At 53.8% G+C, this 15,926-nt stretch overlaps 1 protein-coding gene across 1 annotated transcript in view; it reads right to left on the bottom strand.

Annotated features, from left to right (window-relative positions):
- Positions 1 to 15,926, bottom strand: part of DNAAF9 (dynein axonemal assembly factor 9) — a 117,280-nt gene that overhangs the window by 81,223 nt on the left and 20,131 nt on the right. Inside the window, exons 2-4 of the mRNA XM_077280307.1 lie at positions 2,989 to 3,068; positions 1,799 to 1,918; positions 112 to 236 (exon numbers count right to left, since the gene is read on the bottom strand). Coding sequence (XP_077136422.1) covers positions 112 to 236; positions 1,799 to 1,918; positions 2,989 to 3,068 — 325 coding nt within the window. The remainder of the gene's footprint in view (positions 1 to 111; positions 237 to 1,798; positions 1,919 to 2,988; positions 3,069 to 15,926) is intronic.

Here is a 15,926-nt window from a genome sequence, read left to right as displayed (position 1 = left end):
GATGAGAAAGAAGAAACTGACTTAGACGTCTGCTTCATGTAATCGAGCGTCAGCTCCACGGACGAGCAGGCAGCACACGAGTGACAGGCGATTATGGGCGAGACAACGTGCCTCATTTTGGTTCATACAGTGGACGTGCAGGTTCCTCCAGCAGCTGACGTACGGCAACAGGTAGGAGTAGTTCACAGGGTTACAGTACAGGTGGACGCTGTCCGAGCGGATCAGGATGATTACATCTGCAAGAAAAGACATGGTGACTACAAGCCCAGGACAAGGACGAGACGGCCGAGGAGGAGCAGGACGAGACGGCCGAGGAGGAGCAGGACGAGACGGCCGAGGATGAGGAGGAGCAGGACGAGAGGGCCGAGGAGGAGCAGGATGAGACGGCCGAGGAGGAGCAGGACGAGAGGGCCGAGGAGGAGCAGGACGAGAGGGCCGAGGAGGAGCAGGACGAGAGGGCCGAGGAGTAGCAGGACGAGAGGGCCGAGGAGGCGGACCAGGACGAGGGCCGAGGAGGCGGACCAGGACGAGAGGGCCGAGGAGGCGGACCAGGACGAGAGGGCCGAGGAGGAGGAGCAGGACGAGACGGCCGAGGAGGAGGAGCAGCAGGACGAGACGGCCGAGGAGGAGGAGAAGGACGAGACGGCCAAGGAGGAGGAGGAGCAGGACGAGACAGCAGAGGAGGAGGAGGGGCAGGACGAGACAGCAGAGGAGGAGCAGGATGAGACGGCCTAGGAGGAGGAGCGGCAGGATGAGACGGCCGAGGAGAAGGACAAGATGGCCAAGGAGGAGAAGGGGCAGGACGAGACGGCCGAGGAGGAGCAAGACTAGAGGGCCGAGGAGGAGGGGCAGGAAGAGATGGCCGAGGAGGAGCAGGAAGAGACGATCGAGGAGGAGGGGCAGGACGAGACGGCCGAGGAGGGGCAGGACGAGAGGGCCGAGGAGGAGGAGGGGCAGGACGAGAGGGCCGAGGAGGAGGAGGGGCAGGAAGAGAGGGCCGAGGAGGAGCAGGACGAGATGGCCGAGGAGGAGGAGGGGCAGGAAGAGACGGCCGAGGAGGAGCAGGACGAGATGGCCGAGGAGGAGCAGGAAGAGACGGCCGAGGAGGAGCAGGACGAGACGGCCGAGGAGGAGCAGGACGAGACGGCCGAGGAGGAGCAGGAAGAGACGGCCGAGGAGGAGCAGGACGAGATGGCCGAGGAGGAGGTGGACAAGGACGAGAGGGCAGAGGAGGCGGACCAGGACGAGAGGGCCGAGGAGGCGGACCAGGACGAGAGGGCCGAGGAGGCGGACAAGGACGAGAGGGCCGAGGAGGCGGACCAGGACGAGAGGGCCGAGGAGGCGGACCAGGACGGGAGGGCCGAGGAGGCGGACCAGGACGAGAGGGCCGAGGAGGCGGACCAGGACGAGAAGGCCGAGGAGAGGAATCAGGACGAGAGGGCCGAGGAGGCAGATCAGAACGAGAAGGCCAAGGAGGGGATCAGCACGAGACGGCCGAGAAGGACAACGAGACAGCCGAGGACGATGAGACAGCCGAGGAGGACGACGAGACAGCCGAGGAGGACGACGAGACAGCCGAGGAGGACGACGAGACAGCCGAGGAGGAGGACGACGAGACAGCCGAGGAGGAGGACGACGAGACAGCCGAGGAGGAGGACGACGACGAGACAGCCGAGGAGGAGGAGGACGACGAGACAGCCGAGGAGGAGGATGACGAGACAGCCGAGGAGGAGGACGACAAGACACTTGAGGAGAAGGAGGATGACGAGACAGCCGAGGTGTTGTACCGACAACCTACCATCTAGAACTTCCTCTGGAAATCCGCTCTTCTCAAACTCCACACTTCTCTGGCTGTACAGATTAAAGAGGAGATAATTGGCCAGATCCCTGCAGCCGTCATTGTAGCGGCTGTCAATGCCTGGAAGCAAAGACATACATCATAAAGGAGACTGCAGAGACCAGGGTTAATCCCACACCACCGGCCCCTGTACCCCACACCACCGACCCCTGCGCCACCCTAATCACAGCCGCTGTACCCCACACCACCAGCCTCTGCACCACACACCACCAGCCTCTGTACCACACACCACCAGCCGTTGTACCCAACACCACCAGCATCTGTACCCCACACCACCAGCCCCTGTACCCCACACCACCAGCCGCTGTACCCCACACCACCAGCCTCTGTACCCCACACCACCAGCCTCTGTACCCCACACCACCAGCCCCTGTACCCCACACCACCAGCCGCTGTACCCCACACCACCAGCCTCTGTACCCCAACCCACCAGCCCCTGTACCCCACACCACCAGCCCCTGTACCTCACACCACCAGCCGCTGTACCCCACACCACCAGCCGCTTTACCCCACACCAGCCCCTGTACCCCACACCACCAGCCCCTGTACCCCACACCACCAGCCCCTGTACCCCACACCACCAGCCCCTGTACCCCACACCACCAGCCGCTGTACCCCACACCACCAGGCGCTGTACCCCACACCACCAGCCGCTGTACCCCACACCACCAGCCGCTGTACCCCACACCACCAGCCGCTGTACCCCACTCATCACAGTCGGCACAAGCTCCCTACACACAGCCAACCCAGGTATCTTACTAATCATGCCCCCTTCCAACCCCAGAAAATCTTCAGTTTGGACGATGGCTGTGGGGTCGGTGTCCATTTTGGTGGAGTTGGTATATAATCTATAATACACTGGGTGCAGCAGTACAGTGGAGGATGTGCTATAAAGCGTTTTACAATAATTTGGGAAAGTGATGAATGTCCTATAAATGTCGGCTCTGTTCCTGATCTCAGTTTCTCGGCTTTTCTTTGAGATTAATCTGTGGCAGGTCATGTCCATGTCAGCAGTGCCCGGGGCTGTGGGGTCGGAGTCGTGTAGTCGGAGGTTCGGCTTGCCCACGCCACAGCCCCGGTATGGAGTAGTCTGCGTAACAGCGGGCACGGCGCCCATGTCAGCCCCTTACCCAGTATACACAGGATGCCGTCCGGAGAGGATTTGCTGGATTTTGTGAGGATTTCTTGTATTTTCCTCAGACGACTGCAGCTAAAGAGCGGAAAAAAAAAGCGTGTTATACGAGAGACCACCACAAGGAAAAATCAGAGCAAGAATCAAGGGTCCGCCAACCCACAACCTCACTCCTTGTAGGGACCTTGTGCAAAAAGGACCCTCAGTCTAAAAATCTGGGTGAAAACCTTCCTGTTCATATGCAAATAATGCACTTAGAGCACCATGGGAGGGGCTGTGTGATACAAGCGCCCTTCCCAGCTTCTGCAGCTAGCTCCGCCCCAATGCATTGATTGACAGCACTAAGTCAGCAGGCCAATCTGTTGTAGGAAGGGTCCTTCAGAACGCATGCCCCGCCCATAGTGCTCACAGCGTCTTATTTGCATATGAACATGAAGAAGACTGGATGTTTGAGCTAAAATCCTCTTAGTGCAAGGTCGCCTGCAAGGACTGAGCTTACGCCGATACAGCCCTCCGATCGGACCCCCGTTATTACAAAGCTACAAATCTACCTAATTATTGAGCAGAGGAGGTGTCATTCAGAGACGGACCTAACCCTGCTCCAGAAATCCGAAAAAAAGATTAGGAACAACGAGCTTCACCCCCGTAATAACACACTGGTGTCAGCCGTGATCAGAGGACTGCAAGGAATCCGGACTATTCCCTGATAACGTGGACCGTGACCACAGAGACGTGGCGTGACCGCAGAGACGTGGCCGGCACAAACAGATGATTGTTGTCCAGCACAAAACCAGATTGTCACCCTGCAGAAAGGACGAGGAGCAAGAATGGCGCTGCCGGGCACCGCCAGGAAAAAGTCAGAAATAATCATAAAGGAACCGCAGGAAGGAAACGGCTACAAAGAGGCAGAAGAGGAAGAAAGGTCCCGCTACAAAGAGCAGATCTCTAGGAGGTCACATAGAGAAAAGCGGGGGCTCGGGACCCTTCATTCTCATCCTCCGAGGGGATCTCTGGGGTCACACTGCACTCATCATACATCAATCAGATGAATAAGAAACATGTAGGTGTTATTAGTCATTGTACAGGAGGAAGGGGAGGTGAGCTGTGACGTCACCTATTGTGAAAGGTGGATCCTGTGTTATCTACTGTATATAGAGGTGTTATCAGCCATTGTACAGGAGGAGGTGAGCTGTGACATCACCTATTGTGAATGGTGGATCCTGTGTTATCTCCTGTATATAGAGGTGTTATCAGTCATTGTACTGGAGATGGAGGAGGTGAGCTGTGACATCACCTATTGTGTAAGGTGGATCCTGTGTTATCGACTGTATATAGAGGTGTTATCAGTCATTGTACAGGAGGGGGAGGTGAGCTGTGACATCAACTATTGTGAATGGTGGATCCTGTGCTACCTACTTTATATAGAGGTGCTATCAGTCATTGTACAGGAGGGGGAGGTGAGCTGTGACATCACCTATTGTGAATGGTGGATCCTGTGTTATCTACTGTATATAGAGGTGTTATCAGTCATTGTACAGGAGGAGGTGAGCTGTGACATCACCTATTGTGAATGGGGGATCCTGTGTTATCTACTGTATATAGAGGTGTTATCAGTCATTGTACAGGAGGAGGAGGTGAGCTGTGACATCACCTATTGTGAATGGTGGATCCTGTGTTATCTGCAGTATATAGAGGTGTTATCAGTCATTGTACAGGAGGAGGTGAGCTGTGACATCGCCTATTGTAAATGGTGGATCATGTGTTATCTACTGTATATAGAGGTGTTATCAGTCATTGTACAGGAGGAGGAGGTGAGCTGTGACATCACCTATTGTGAATGGAGGATCCTGTGTTATCTACTGTATATAGAGGTGTTATCAGTCATTGTACAGGAGGAGGTGAGCTGTGACATATATACAGTAGATTACACAGGATCCATCATTCACAATAAATAATATCAGGATGATTACATCTGCAAGAAAAGACATGGTGACTACAAGCCCAGGACAAGGATGAGACGGGCGAGGAGGAGCAGGACGAGACGGCCGAGGAGGAGCAGGACGAGAGGGCCGAGGAGGAGCAGGACGAGACGGCCGAGGAGGAGCAGGACGAGACGGCCGAGGAGGAGCAGGACGAGAGGGCCGAGGAGGAGCAGGACGAGAGGGCCGAGGAGGAGCAGGACGAGAGGGCCGAGGAGGAGCAGGACGAGAGGGCCGAGGAGGAGCAGGACGAGACGGCCGAGGAGGAGCAGGACGAGACGGCCGAGGAGGAGCAGGACGAGAGGGCCGAGGAGGAGCAGGACGAGAGGACCGAGGAGGTGGACCAGGACGAGAGGGCCGAGGAGGAGGAGCAGGACGAGACGGCCGAGGAGGAGGAGCAGCAGGACGAGATGGCCGAGGAGGAGGAGAAGGACGAGACGGCCAAGGAGGAGGAGGAGCAGGACGAGACAGCAGAGGAGGAGGAGGGGCAGGACGAGAGGGCCGAGGAGGAGGAGGGGCAGGAAGAGATGGCCGAGGAGGAGCAGGACGAGATGGCCGAGGAGGAGGAGGGGCAGGAAGAGACGGCCGAGGAGGAGCAGGACGAGACGGCCGAGGAGGAGCAGGAAGAGACGGCCGAGGAGGAGCAGGACGAGATGGCCGAGGAGGAGCAGGACGAGACGGCCGAGGAGGAGCAGGACGAGACGGCCGAGGAGGAGCAGGACGAGACGGCCGAGGAGGAGCAGGACGAGATGGCCGAGGAGGAGGCGGACAAGGACGAGAGGGCAGAGGGCAGAGGCGGACCAGGACGAGAGGGCAGAGGAGGCGGACCAGGCCAAGAGGGCCGAGGAGGCGGACCAGGCCGAGAGGGCCGAGGAGGCGGACCAGGACGAGAGGGCCGAGGAGGCGGACCAGGACGAGAGGGCCGAGGAGGCGGACCAGGACGAGAGGGCCGAGGAGGCGGACCAGGACGAGAGGGCCGAGGAGGCGGACCAGGACGAGAGGGCCGAGGAGGCGGACCAGGACGAGAGGGCCGAGGAGGCAGACCAGGACGAGAGGGCCGAGGAGGCGGACCAGGACGAGAGGGCCGAGGAGGCGGACCAGGACGAGAGGGTCGAGGAGGCGGACCAGGACGAGAGGGTCGAGGAGGCGGACCAGGACGAGAGGGCCGCGGAGGCGGACCAGGACGAGAGGGCCGAGGAGGCGGACAAGGACGAGAGGGCCGAGGAGGCGGACCAGGACGAGAGGGCCGAGGAGGCGGACCAGGACGGGAGGGCCGAGGAGGCGGACCAGGACGAGAGGGCCGAGGAGGCGGACCAGGACGAGAAGGCCGAGGAGAGGAATCAGGACGAGAGGGCCGAGGAGGCAGATCAGAACGAGAAGGCCAAGGAGGGGATCAGCACGAGACGGCCGAGAAGGACGACGAGACAGCCGAGGACGACGAGACAGCCGAGGAGGACGACGAGACAGCCGAGGAGGACGACGAGACAGCCGAGGAGGACGACGAGACAGCCGAGGAGGACGACGAGACAGCCGAGGAGGACGACGAGACAGCCGAGGAGGACGACGAGACAGCCGAGGAGGGCGACGAGACAGCCGAGGAGGAGGAGGGCGACGAGACAGCCGAGGAAACTATAGAGGTGTTATCAGTCATTGTACAGGAGGAGGTGAGCTGTGACATATATACAGTAGATTACACAGGATCCATCATTCACAATAAATAATATCACAGCTCACCTCCTCCTCCTCCTGTATAATGACTGATAACACCTCTAGAGTTTTATGGGACGTTGACTGGCTCTCAGTTACCAATAATGGAGGGTCTGTGCGATCGTTCTTTCCCCCTCACTTTCGATACTGTAGACAGCACCAATCATTATTTTCATGCCCCCTGCTGGGCGGTGACTGGAGGCGACAAAGGTTGGTACAAACGAACATTACAGAGTAAAGTCTCCCCAGTGGAAAGCCTCCAGCGGAGGAGAAGCCGTCCTCTCCCTATGGGGATATTACAGAAGGGCGTGCAGGTAAACAACCATTGCTCATGTTACGACAGACCCCGGTGGATAATTCCTCGAGGGATTCATCATTGAGAGGGCCGAGGAGGCGGACCAGGACGAGAGGGCCGAGGAGGCGGACCAGGACGAGAGGGCCGAGGAGGCGGACCAGGACGAGAGGGCCGAGGAGGCGGACCAGGACGAGAGGGCCGAGGAGGCAGACCAGGACGAGAGGGCCGAGGAGGCGGACCAGGACGAGAGGGCCGAGGAGGCGGACCAGGACGAGAGGGTCGAGGAGGCGGACCAGGACGAGAGGGTCGAGGAGGCGGACCAGGACGAGAGGGCCGCGGAGGCGGACCAGGACGAGAGGGCCGAGGAGGCGGACCAGGACGGGAGGGCCGAGGAGGCGGACCAGGACGAGAGGGCCGAGGAGGCGGACCAGGACGAGAAGGCCGAGGAGAGGAATCAGGACGAGAGGGCCGAGGAGGCAGATCAGAACGAGAAGGCCAAGGAGGGGATCAGCACGAGACGGCCGAGAAGGACGACGAGACAGCCGAGGACGACGAGACAGCCGAGGAGGACGACGAGACAGCCGAGGAGGACGACGAGACAGCCGAGGAGGACGACGAGACAGCCGAGGAGGACGACGAGACAGCCGAGGAGGACGACGAGACAGCCGAGGAGGGCGACGAGACAGCCGAGGAGGAGGAGGGCGACGAGACAGCCGAGGAAACTATAGAGGTGTTATCAGTCATTGTACAGGAGGAGGTGAGCTGTGACATATATACAGTAGATTACACAGGATCCATCATTCACAATAAATAATATCACAGCTCACCTCCTCCTCCTCCTGTATAATGACTGATAACACCTCTAGAGTTTTATGGGACGTTGACTGGCTCTCAGTTACCAATAATGGAGGGTCTGTGCGATCGTTCTTTCCCCCTCACTTTCGATACTGTAGACAGCACCAATCATTATTTTCATGCCCCCTGCTGGGCGGTGACTGGAGGCGACAAAGGTTGGTACAAACGAACATTACAGAGTAAAGTCTCCCCAGTGGAAAGCCTCCAGCGGAGGAGAAGCCGTCCTCTCCCTATGGGGATATTACAGAAGGGCGTGCAGGTAAACAACCATTGCTCATGTTACGACAGACCCCGGTGGATAATTCCTCGAGGGATTCATCATTGAGAGAAATCTCCTGTGGGTAAATCTCTGCTCGTGTATAATGTAACCAGTGCGGAGTACGGAGAATGTCCTCAGCATGAAATCATACAGGGATCGTCAGAAGTGACGGGGAAATTATCATAATGGAGGCCGTCATTAGCCAACAGATCAAAGCCCAATGACCTCCGACATTCACCATGATGCCTGTCATGTTCCCAATGGCAGGGAATTAAACACATAACACGGGCAAAAACAGGACGAGCTCTAGGGTGATGGAACCTGAGCTGACCGCGATCCTGAACCTCAACACTCAACTAACAGCAGCCGGGGAACGTTCCTGGGGGGACTCTAGACGTCTCGCGCCAGCCGGAGATCTAGCTACCCCAACAGAAGAATCACAGACCTATCTTGCCTCCAGAGAAATATTCCCACAGAAATAGCAGCCCCCCACATATAATGACGGTGAAATGAGAGGAAGGCACAAACGTAGTTATGAAAACAGATTCAGCAAAATGAGGCCCGCTTAAGCTAGATAGCAGAGGATACAAAAGGTGAACTGCGCGGTCAGCTTAAAACCCTTCAAAATACCATCCTGAAATTACTTGAACTCATGTGCCAACTCATGGTACATGAGTGGTAATTTCAGCCCACTAGAGCAACCAGCAGCAGAGAATTACATATCTGCAAGCTGGACAAAAAACATGAAAGCAAACATGAAACAGGGAAATCCAGACTTAGCTTGTCTTGAAGGCCTAGGAGCAGGTAGCAAAGGTAACAGAGACACACTGATACATTGATAGCCGGCAAGGGAATGACAGGAAAGCCAGGTTAAATAGGAAACACCCAGCCTCTGATGGACAAGTGGAAACCAGAGACCGCAACCCACCAAAGTCACCCAGTACCAGTTGTAACCACCAGAGGGAGCCCAAAAACAGAATCCACAACAGTACCCCCCCCTTGAGGAGGGGTCACCGAACCCTCACGAGAACCCCCAGGGCGATCAGGATGAGCTCTATGGAAGGCGCGGACCAAATCAGTCGCTTGAACATCAGAGGCGACCACCCAGGAATTATCCTCTTGACCATAACCCTTCCACTTAACCAAATACTGGAGTTTACGTCTGGAAACACGAGAATCCAAGATCTTCTCAACAACATACTCCAATTCTCCCTCCACCAGCACCGGAGCAGGAGGCTCAACCGAAGGAACAACGGGCACCTCATACCTCCGCAATAACGACCGATGGAACACATTATGAATAGCAAACGATGCTGGGAGATCCAAACGAAAAGATACAGGGTTAAGAATCTCCAAGATCTTATAAGGACCGATGAACCGAGGCTTGAACTTAGGAGAAGAGACCTTCATAGGGACAAAACGAGAAGACAACCACACCAAGTCCCCAACAAGAAGTCGGGGACCCACGCGGCGACGGCGATTAGCAAACTGCTGAGTCTTCTCCTGAGACAACTTCAAATTGTCCACCACCTGATTCCAAATCTGATGTAGCCTGTCCACCACCACGTCCACTCCAGGACAATCCGAAGGCTCCACCTGACCAGAGGAAAAACGAGGATGAAACCCCGAATTACAAAAGAAAGGAGAAACCAAAGTAGCAGAACTAGCCCGATTATTAAGGGCAAATTCGGCCAGTGGCAAAAAGGCAACCCAGTCATCTTGATCAGCAGAAACAAAACACCTTAAATAAGTTTCCAAGGTCTGATTAGTTCGCTCCGTCTGGCCATTCGTCTGAGGATGGAATGCAGACGAGAAAGACAAATCAATGCCCATCTTAGCACAAAACGTCCGCCAAAATCTAGACACAAACTGGGATCCCCTGTCAGAAACGATATTCTCCGGAATCCCATGCAAACGAACCACGTTCTGAAAAAATAAAGGGACCAACTCAGAGGAGGAAGGCAACTTAGGCAAGGGTACCAAATGAACCATCTTAGAAAAGCGGTCACACACAACCCAGATAACGGACATTTTCTGTGAGACAGGGAGATCTGAAATAAAATCCATGGAAATGTGCGTCCAAGGCCTCTTCGGGATAGGCAAGGATAACAACAACCCACTGGCCCGAGAACAGCAAGGCTTAGCCCGAGCACACACTTCACAAGACTGCACAAAGGTGCGCACATCCCTTGACAAGGAAGGCCACCAAAAAGACCCGGCCACCAAGTCTCTAGTACCAAATATTCCAGGATGACCAGCCAACACAGAAGAATGGACCTCGGAGATGACTCTACTGGTCCAATCATCCGGAACAAACAGTCTTTCTGGTGGACAACGATCAGGTTTATCCGCCTGAAACTCCTGCAATGCACGTCGCAAGTCTGGGGAGACGGCGGACAATATTACCCCATCCCTAAGGATACCAGTAGGCCCAGAGTCTCCAGGAGAGTCAGGCACAAAACTCCTGGAAAGAGCATCAGCCTTCACATTCTTTGAACCTGGCAGGTATGAAACCACAAAATTGAAACGAAAAAAAAACAACGACCAACGAGCCTGTCTAGGATTCAGACGCCTGGCAGACTCAAGGTAAATCAGATTTTTGTGATCAGTCAAGACCACCACACGATGTCTAGCACCCTCAAGCCAATGACGCCACTCCTCAAATGCCCACTTCATGGCCAAAAGCTCCCGATTACCCACATCATAATTGCGCTCGGCGGGCGAGAATTTTCTAGAAAAGAACGCACATGGCTTCATCACCGAGCCATCGGAACTTCTCTGTGACAAAACCGCCCCCGCTCCAATCTCGGAAGCATCAACCTCAACCTGAAAAGGAAGTGAAACATCTGGTTGACATAACACAGGAGCAGAAGAAAACCGGCGCTTAAGTTCCTGAAAGGCCTCCACAGCCGTAGGAGACCAATTAGCAACATCAGCACCCTTTTTAGTCAAATCAGTCAAAGGTTTAACAACACTGGAAAAATTAGTAATGAACCGACGATAAAAATTAGCAAAACCCAAGAACTTCTGAAGACTCTTAACAGATGTAGGTTGTGTCCAGTCACAAATCGCCTGAACCTTGACGGGATCCATCTCAATAGTAGAAGGAGAAAAAATGTACCCCAAAAAAGAAATCTTCTGGACTCCGAAGAGACATTTTGAGCCCTTCACAAACAGAGAATTGGCCCGCAGGACTTGAAACACCTTCCTGACCTGTAGAACATGAGACTCCCAGTCATCAGAAAACACCAAAATATCATCCAAATACACAATCATAAACTTATCCAGATATTCACGGAAAATATTGTGCATAAAGGACTGAAAGACTGAAGGAGCATTAGAAAGTCCAAAAGGCATTACCAAATACTCAAAATGGCCCTCAGGCGTATTAAATGCGGTTTTCCACTCATCACCCTGCTTTATCCGCACAAGATTATACGCACCGCGAAGATCTATCTTAGTGAACCACCTAGCCCCCTTAATGCGAGCAAACAAATCAGTCAATAATGGCAATGGATACTGATATTTGACTGTAATCTTATTCAGAAGGCGATAATCTATACAAGGCCTCAGGGAACCATCTTTTTTTGCCACAAAAAAAAACCTGCTCCCAGAGGGGACGAAGATGGACGAATATGTCCCTTTTCCAAGGACTCCTTAATATAATTCCGCATAGCAGTATGCTCTGGCACTGACAGATTAAATAAACGACCCTTAGGGAACTTACTGCCAGGAATTAATTCTATAGCACAGTCACAATCCCTATGAGGAGGGAGCGAATTGAGCTTAGGCTCCTCAAAAACATCCCGATAGTCAGACAAAAACGCAGGGACCTCAGAAGGAGTAGATGAAGCGATTGAAATCAGAGGTGCATCATCATGAACCCCCTGACATCCCCAGCTTAACACAGACATTGTTTTCCAATCCAGGACAGGATTATGAGTTTGTAACCATGGCAGACCAAGCACTAGTACATCATGTAAATTATACAGTACAAGGAAGCGAATCACCTCCTGATGAACGGGAGTCATGCGCATGGTCACTTGTGTCCAATACTGCGGTTTATTCATAGCCAATGGTGTAGAGTCAATTCCCTTCAAAGGAATAGGAACTTCCAGAGGCTCCAGACTAAAACCGCAGAGTTTGGCAAATGACCAATCCATAAGACTCAGGGCAGCGCCCGAATCCACATAAGCATCGACGGAAATGGATGACAGTGAACAAATCAGAGTTACAGACAAAATGAACTTAGACTGCAGAGTACTAATGGCAAAAGATTTATCAACCTTTTTTGTGCGTTTAGAGCATGCTGATATAACATGAGCTGAATCACCACAATAAAAACACAATCCGTTTTTCCGCCTATAATTTTGCTGTTCACTTCTGGACTGAATTCTATCACATTGCATAGTCTCAGGTGCCTCTTCAGAAGACACCGCCAACTGGTGCACAGGTTTGCGCTCCCGTAAACGCCAATCAATCTGAATGGCCATAGCCATAGACTCATTCAGACCTGTAGGCGCAGGGAACCCCACCATAATATCCTTAATGGCCTCAGAAAGACCATCTCTGAAGTTTGCAGCCAGGGCGCACTCATTCCACTGAGTAAGCACCGACCATTTCCGAAATTTTTGACAATATACTTCCGCTTCATCATGCCCCTGAGAGAGGGCTAATAAAGCCTTTTCAGCCTGAATCTCCAGGTTAGGTTCCTCATAGAGCAATCCCAGTGCCAGAAAAAACGCATCCACACTGAGCAATGCAGGATCCCCTGGTGCCAATGCAAATGCCCAATTCTGAGGGTCGCCCCGCAGGAAAGATATTACAATCTTGACCTGCTGAACAGGGTCTCCAGAGGAGCGAGATTTCAAAGAAAGAAACAATTTGCAATTGTTCCTGAAATTCAGGAAGGTAGATCTATCTCCAGAAAAAAACTCTGGAATAGGAATTCTAGGTTCAGACATAGGAGTGTGAACAACAAAATCCTGTATATTTTGAACTTTTGCAGCAAGATTATTCAGGCTGGAAGCCAAACTCTGGACATCCATGTTAAACAGCTAAGGTCAGAGCCATTCAAGGGTTAAGAGGAGGTAAGAAGCAGCTAGACGCAATTAAGGGCTAGGCAGCAAAACTCTGAGGGGAAAAAAAAAAATTTTCCCTTCAACACTTCTTTTTCTCCTGCTTCAGCCCAAACAATTAACACTTTGTGGGCCGGCTATACTGTCATGTTCCCAATGGCAGGGAATTAAACACATAACACGGGCAAAAACAGGACGAGCTCTAGGGTGATGGAACCTGAGCTGACCGCGATCCTGAACCTCAACACTCAACTAACAGCAGCCGGGGAACGTTCCTGGGGGGACTCTAGACGTCTCGCACCAGCCGGAGATCTAGCTACCCCTATCAGAAGAATCACAGACCTATCTTGCCTCCAGAGAAATATTCCCACAGAAATAGCAGCCCCCCACATATAATGACGGTGAAATGAGAGGAAGGCACAAACGTAGTTATGAAAACAGATTCAGCAAAATGAGGCCCGCTTAAGCTAGATAGCAGAGGATACAAAAGGTGAACTGCGCGGTCAGCTTAAAACCCTTCAAAATACCATCCTGAAATTACTTGAACTCATGTGCCAACTCATGGTACATGAGTGGTAATTTCAGCCCACTAGAGCAACCAGCAGCAGAGAATTACATATCTGCAAGCTGGACAAAAAACATGAAAGCAAACATGAAACAGGGAAATCCAGACTTAGCTTGTCTTGAAGGCCTAGGAGCAGGTAGCAAAGGTAACAGAGACACACTGATACATTGATAGCCGGCAAGGGAATGACAGGAAAGCCAGGTTAAATAGGAAACACCCAGCCTCTGATGGACAAGTGGAAACCAGAGACCGCAACCCACCAAAGTCACCCAGTACCAGTTGTAACCACCAGAGGGAGCCCAAAAACAGAATCCACAACAGATGCCACAATGCGAAGGCTGAAGCCCAAGAGGATCATCAGCTACAATATCTGTGTCATTACTGAGTGGTGAGGATCACACAGGGCGGTGTGCAGGTTACTGTACGTCCGGGAGGGGGCAGAACAGATCTAGGGGGTCCCCAATGACCCCAGGAAGGGCAACCTATGGATCCAGTTACTGGATTGCATCGTATACGAGTGCCTGGGTCACCAAGAAATACCCCCCACCTGCCGTGTACCAGCACCTCACCCCCCATGGAGTCTGACACAGATAGGTAACCTGAAGACTGCCCCACCTGCCGTGTACCAGTGCCCGGGTCACCAAGAAATACCCCCACCTGCCATGTACCAGTGCCCGGGTCACCAAGAAATACCCCCACCTGCCATGTACCAGTGCCTGGGTCACCAAGAAATACCCCCCACCTGCCGTGTACCAGTGCCCGGGTCACCAAGAAATACCCCCACCTGCCATGTACCAGTGCCCGGGTCACCAAGAAATACCCCCACCTGCCATGTACCAGTGCCTGGGTCACCAAGAAATACCCCCCACCTGCCTTGTACCAGTGCCCGGGTCACCAAGAAATACCCCCACCTGCCATGTACCAGTGCCCGGGTCACCAAGAAATACCCCCACCTGCCATGTACCAGTGCCCAGGTCACCAAGAAATACCCCCACCTGCCATGTACCAGTGCCTGGGTCACCAAGAAATACCCCCCACCTGCCATGTACCAGTGCCCGGGTCACCAAGAAATACCCCCACCTGCCATGTACCAGTGTCTGGGTCACCAAGAAATACCCCCCCCCCCATGTACCAGTGTCTGGGTCACCAAGAAATACCCCCACCTGCCATGTACCAGTGCCTGGGTCATCAAGAAATACCCCCACCTGCCATGTACCAGTGCCTGGGTCACCAAGAAATACCCCCACCTGCCATGTACCAGTGCCTGGGTCACCAAGAAATACCCCCACCTGCCATGTACCAGTGCCTGGGTCACCAAGAAGTACCCCCACCTGCCATGTACCAGTGCCTGGGTCATCAAGAAATACCCCCACCTGCCAAGTACCAGTGCCTGGGTCACCAAGAAATACCCTCACCTGCCATGTACCAGTGCCTGGGTCACCAAGAAATACCCCCACCTGCCATGTACCAGTGCCTGGGTCACCAAGAAATACCCCCACCTGCCATGTACCAGCGCCTGGGTCACCAAGAAGTACCCCCACCTGCCATGTACCAGTGCCTGGGTCATCAAGAAATACCCCCACCTGCCATGTACCAGTGTCTGGGTCACCAAGAAATACCCCCACCTGCCATGTACCAGTGCCTGGGTCACCAAGAAAAACAGCGGGCAATGGATGCCATGTTATGGGTCTCTGCTCCATAAATTCACACTGTGCCAAGAGGCCTAGTACTGCCCACAGGTGAGGGTTTGCTACAATAGCACCCTGTCTGCACAATCCTCCTGGGACACCTTCCCAGCACTGATCCATTGCAACAAATGCTGACAGCAGATGAAGTGGTGCTCACCTCCGGCACAACAATGACGCAGGCAGGAGGAAAGGCAGAAGCGGCAGCTGCTCCTGCTGAAAGCTAAGACACAACTGGGTATCAGGGCAGGCCGGGCCAGGGGGCAGAAGGGCAAATGCCCCCGGGGCCAGTCCCCTAGCTGCTGCTCCTCCTGAAAAGCAAGACACAACTGGAGAAAAGCCCTTCCAGCTTCTGGATGACGAAAGATTCTCCGCACGCAGAAGTTTTACATTTCTGATCAACAGAAGAAAAATGTATATTGAAAAAAAAGGAAAAATCCTCATAATTCAAAGCGTGTGCGAGGTCACTGTATGTGGATGAATAGTGAGCCTGTACAACCAGCCGGGTCCTCG

Source organism: Ranitomeya variabilis, chromosome 1 (assembly GCF_051348905.1).
Source record: "Ranitomeya variabilis isolate aRanVar5 chromosome 1, aRanVar5.hap1, whole genome shotgun sequence".
Lineage (NCBI taxonomy): Eukaryota > Metazoa > Chordata > Amphibia > Anura > Dendrobatidae > Ranitomeya > Ranitomeya variabilis.
This window is presented reverse-complemented; position numbering and strand designations above follow the sequence as displayed.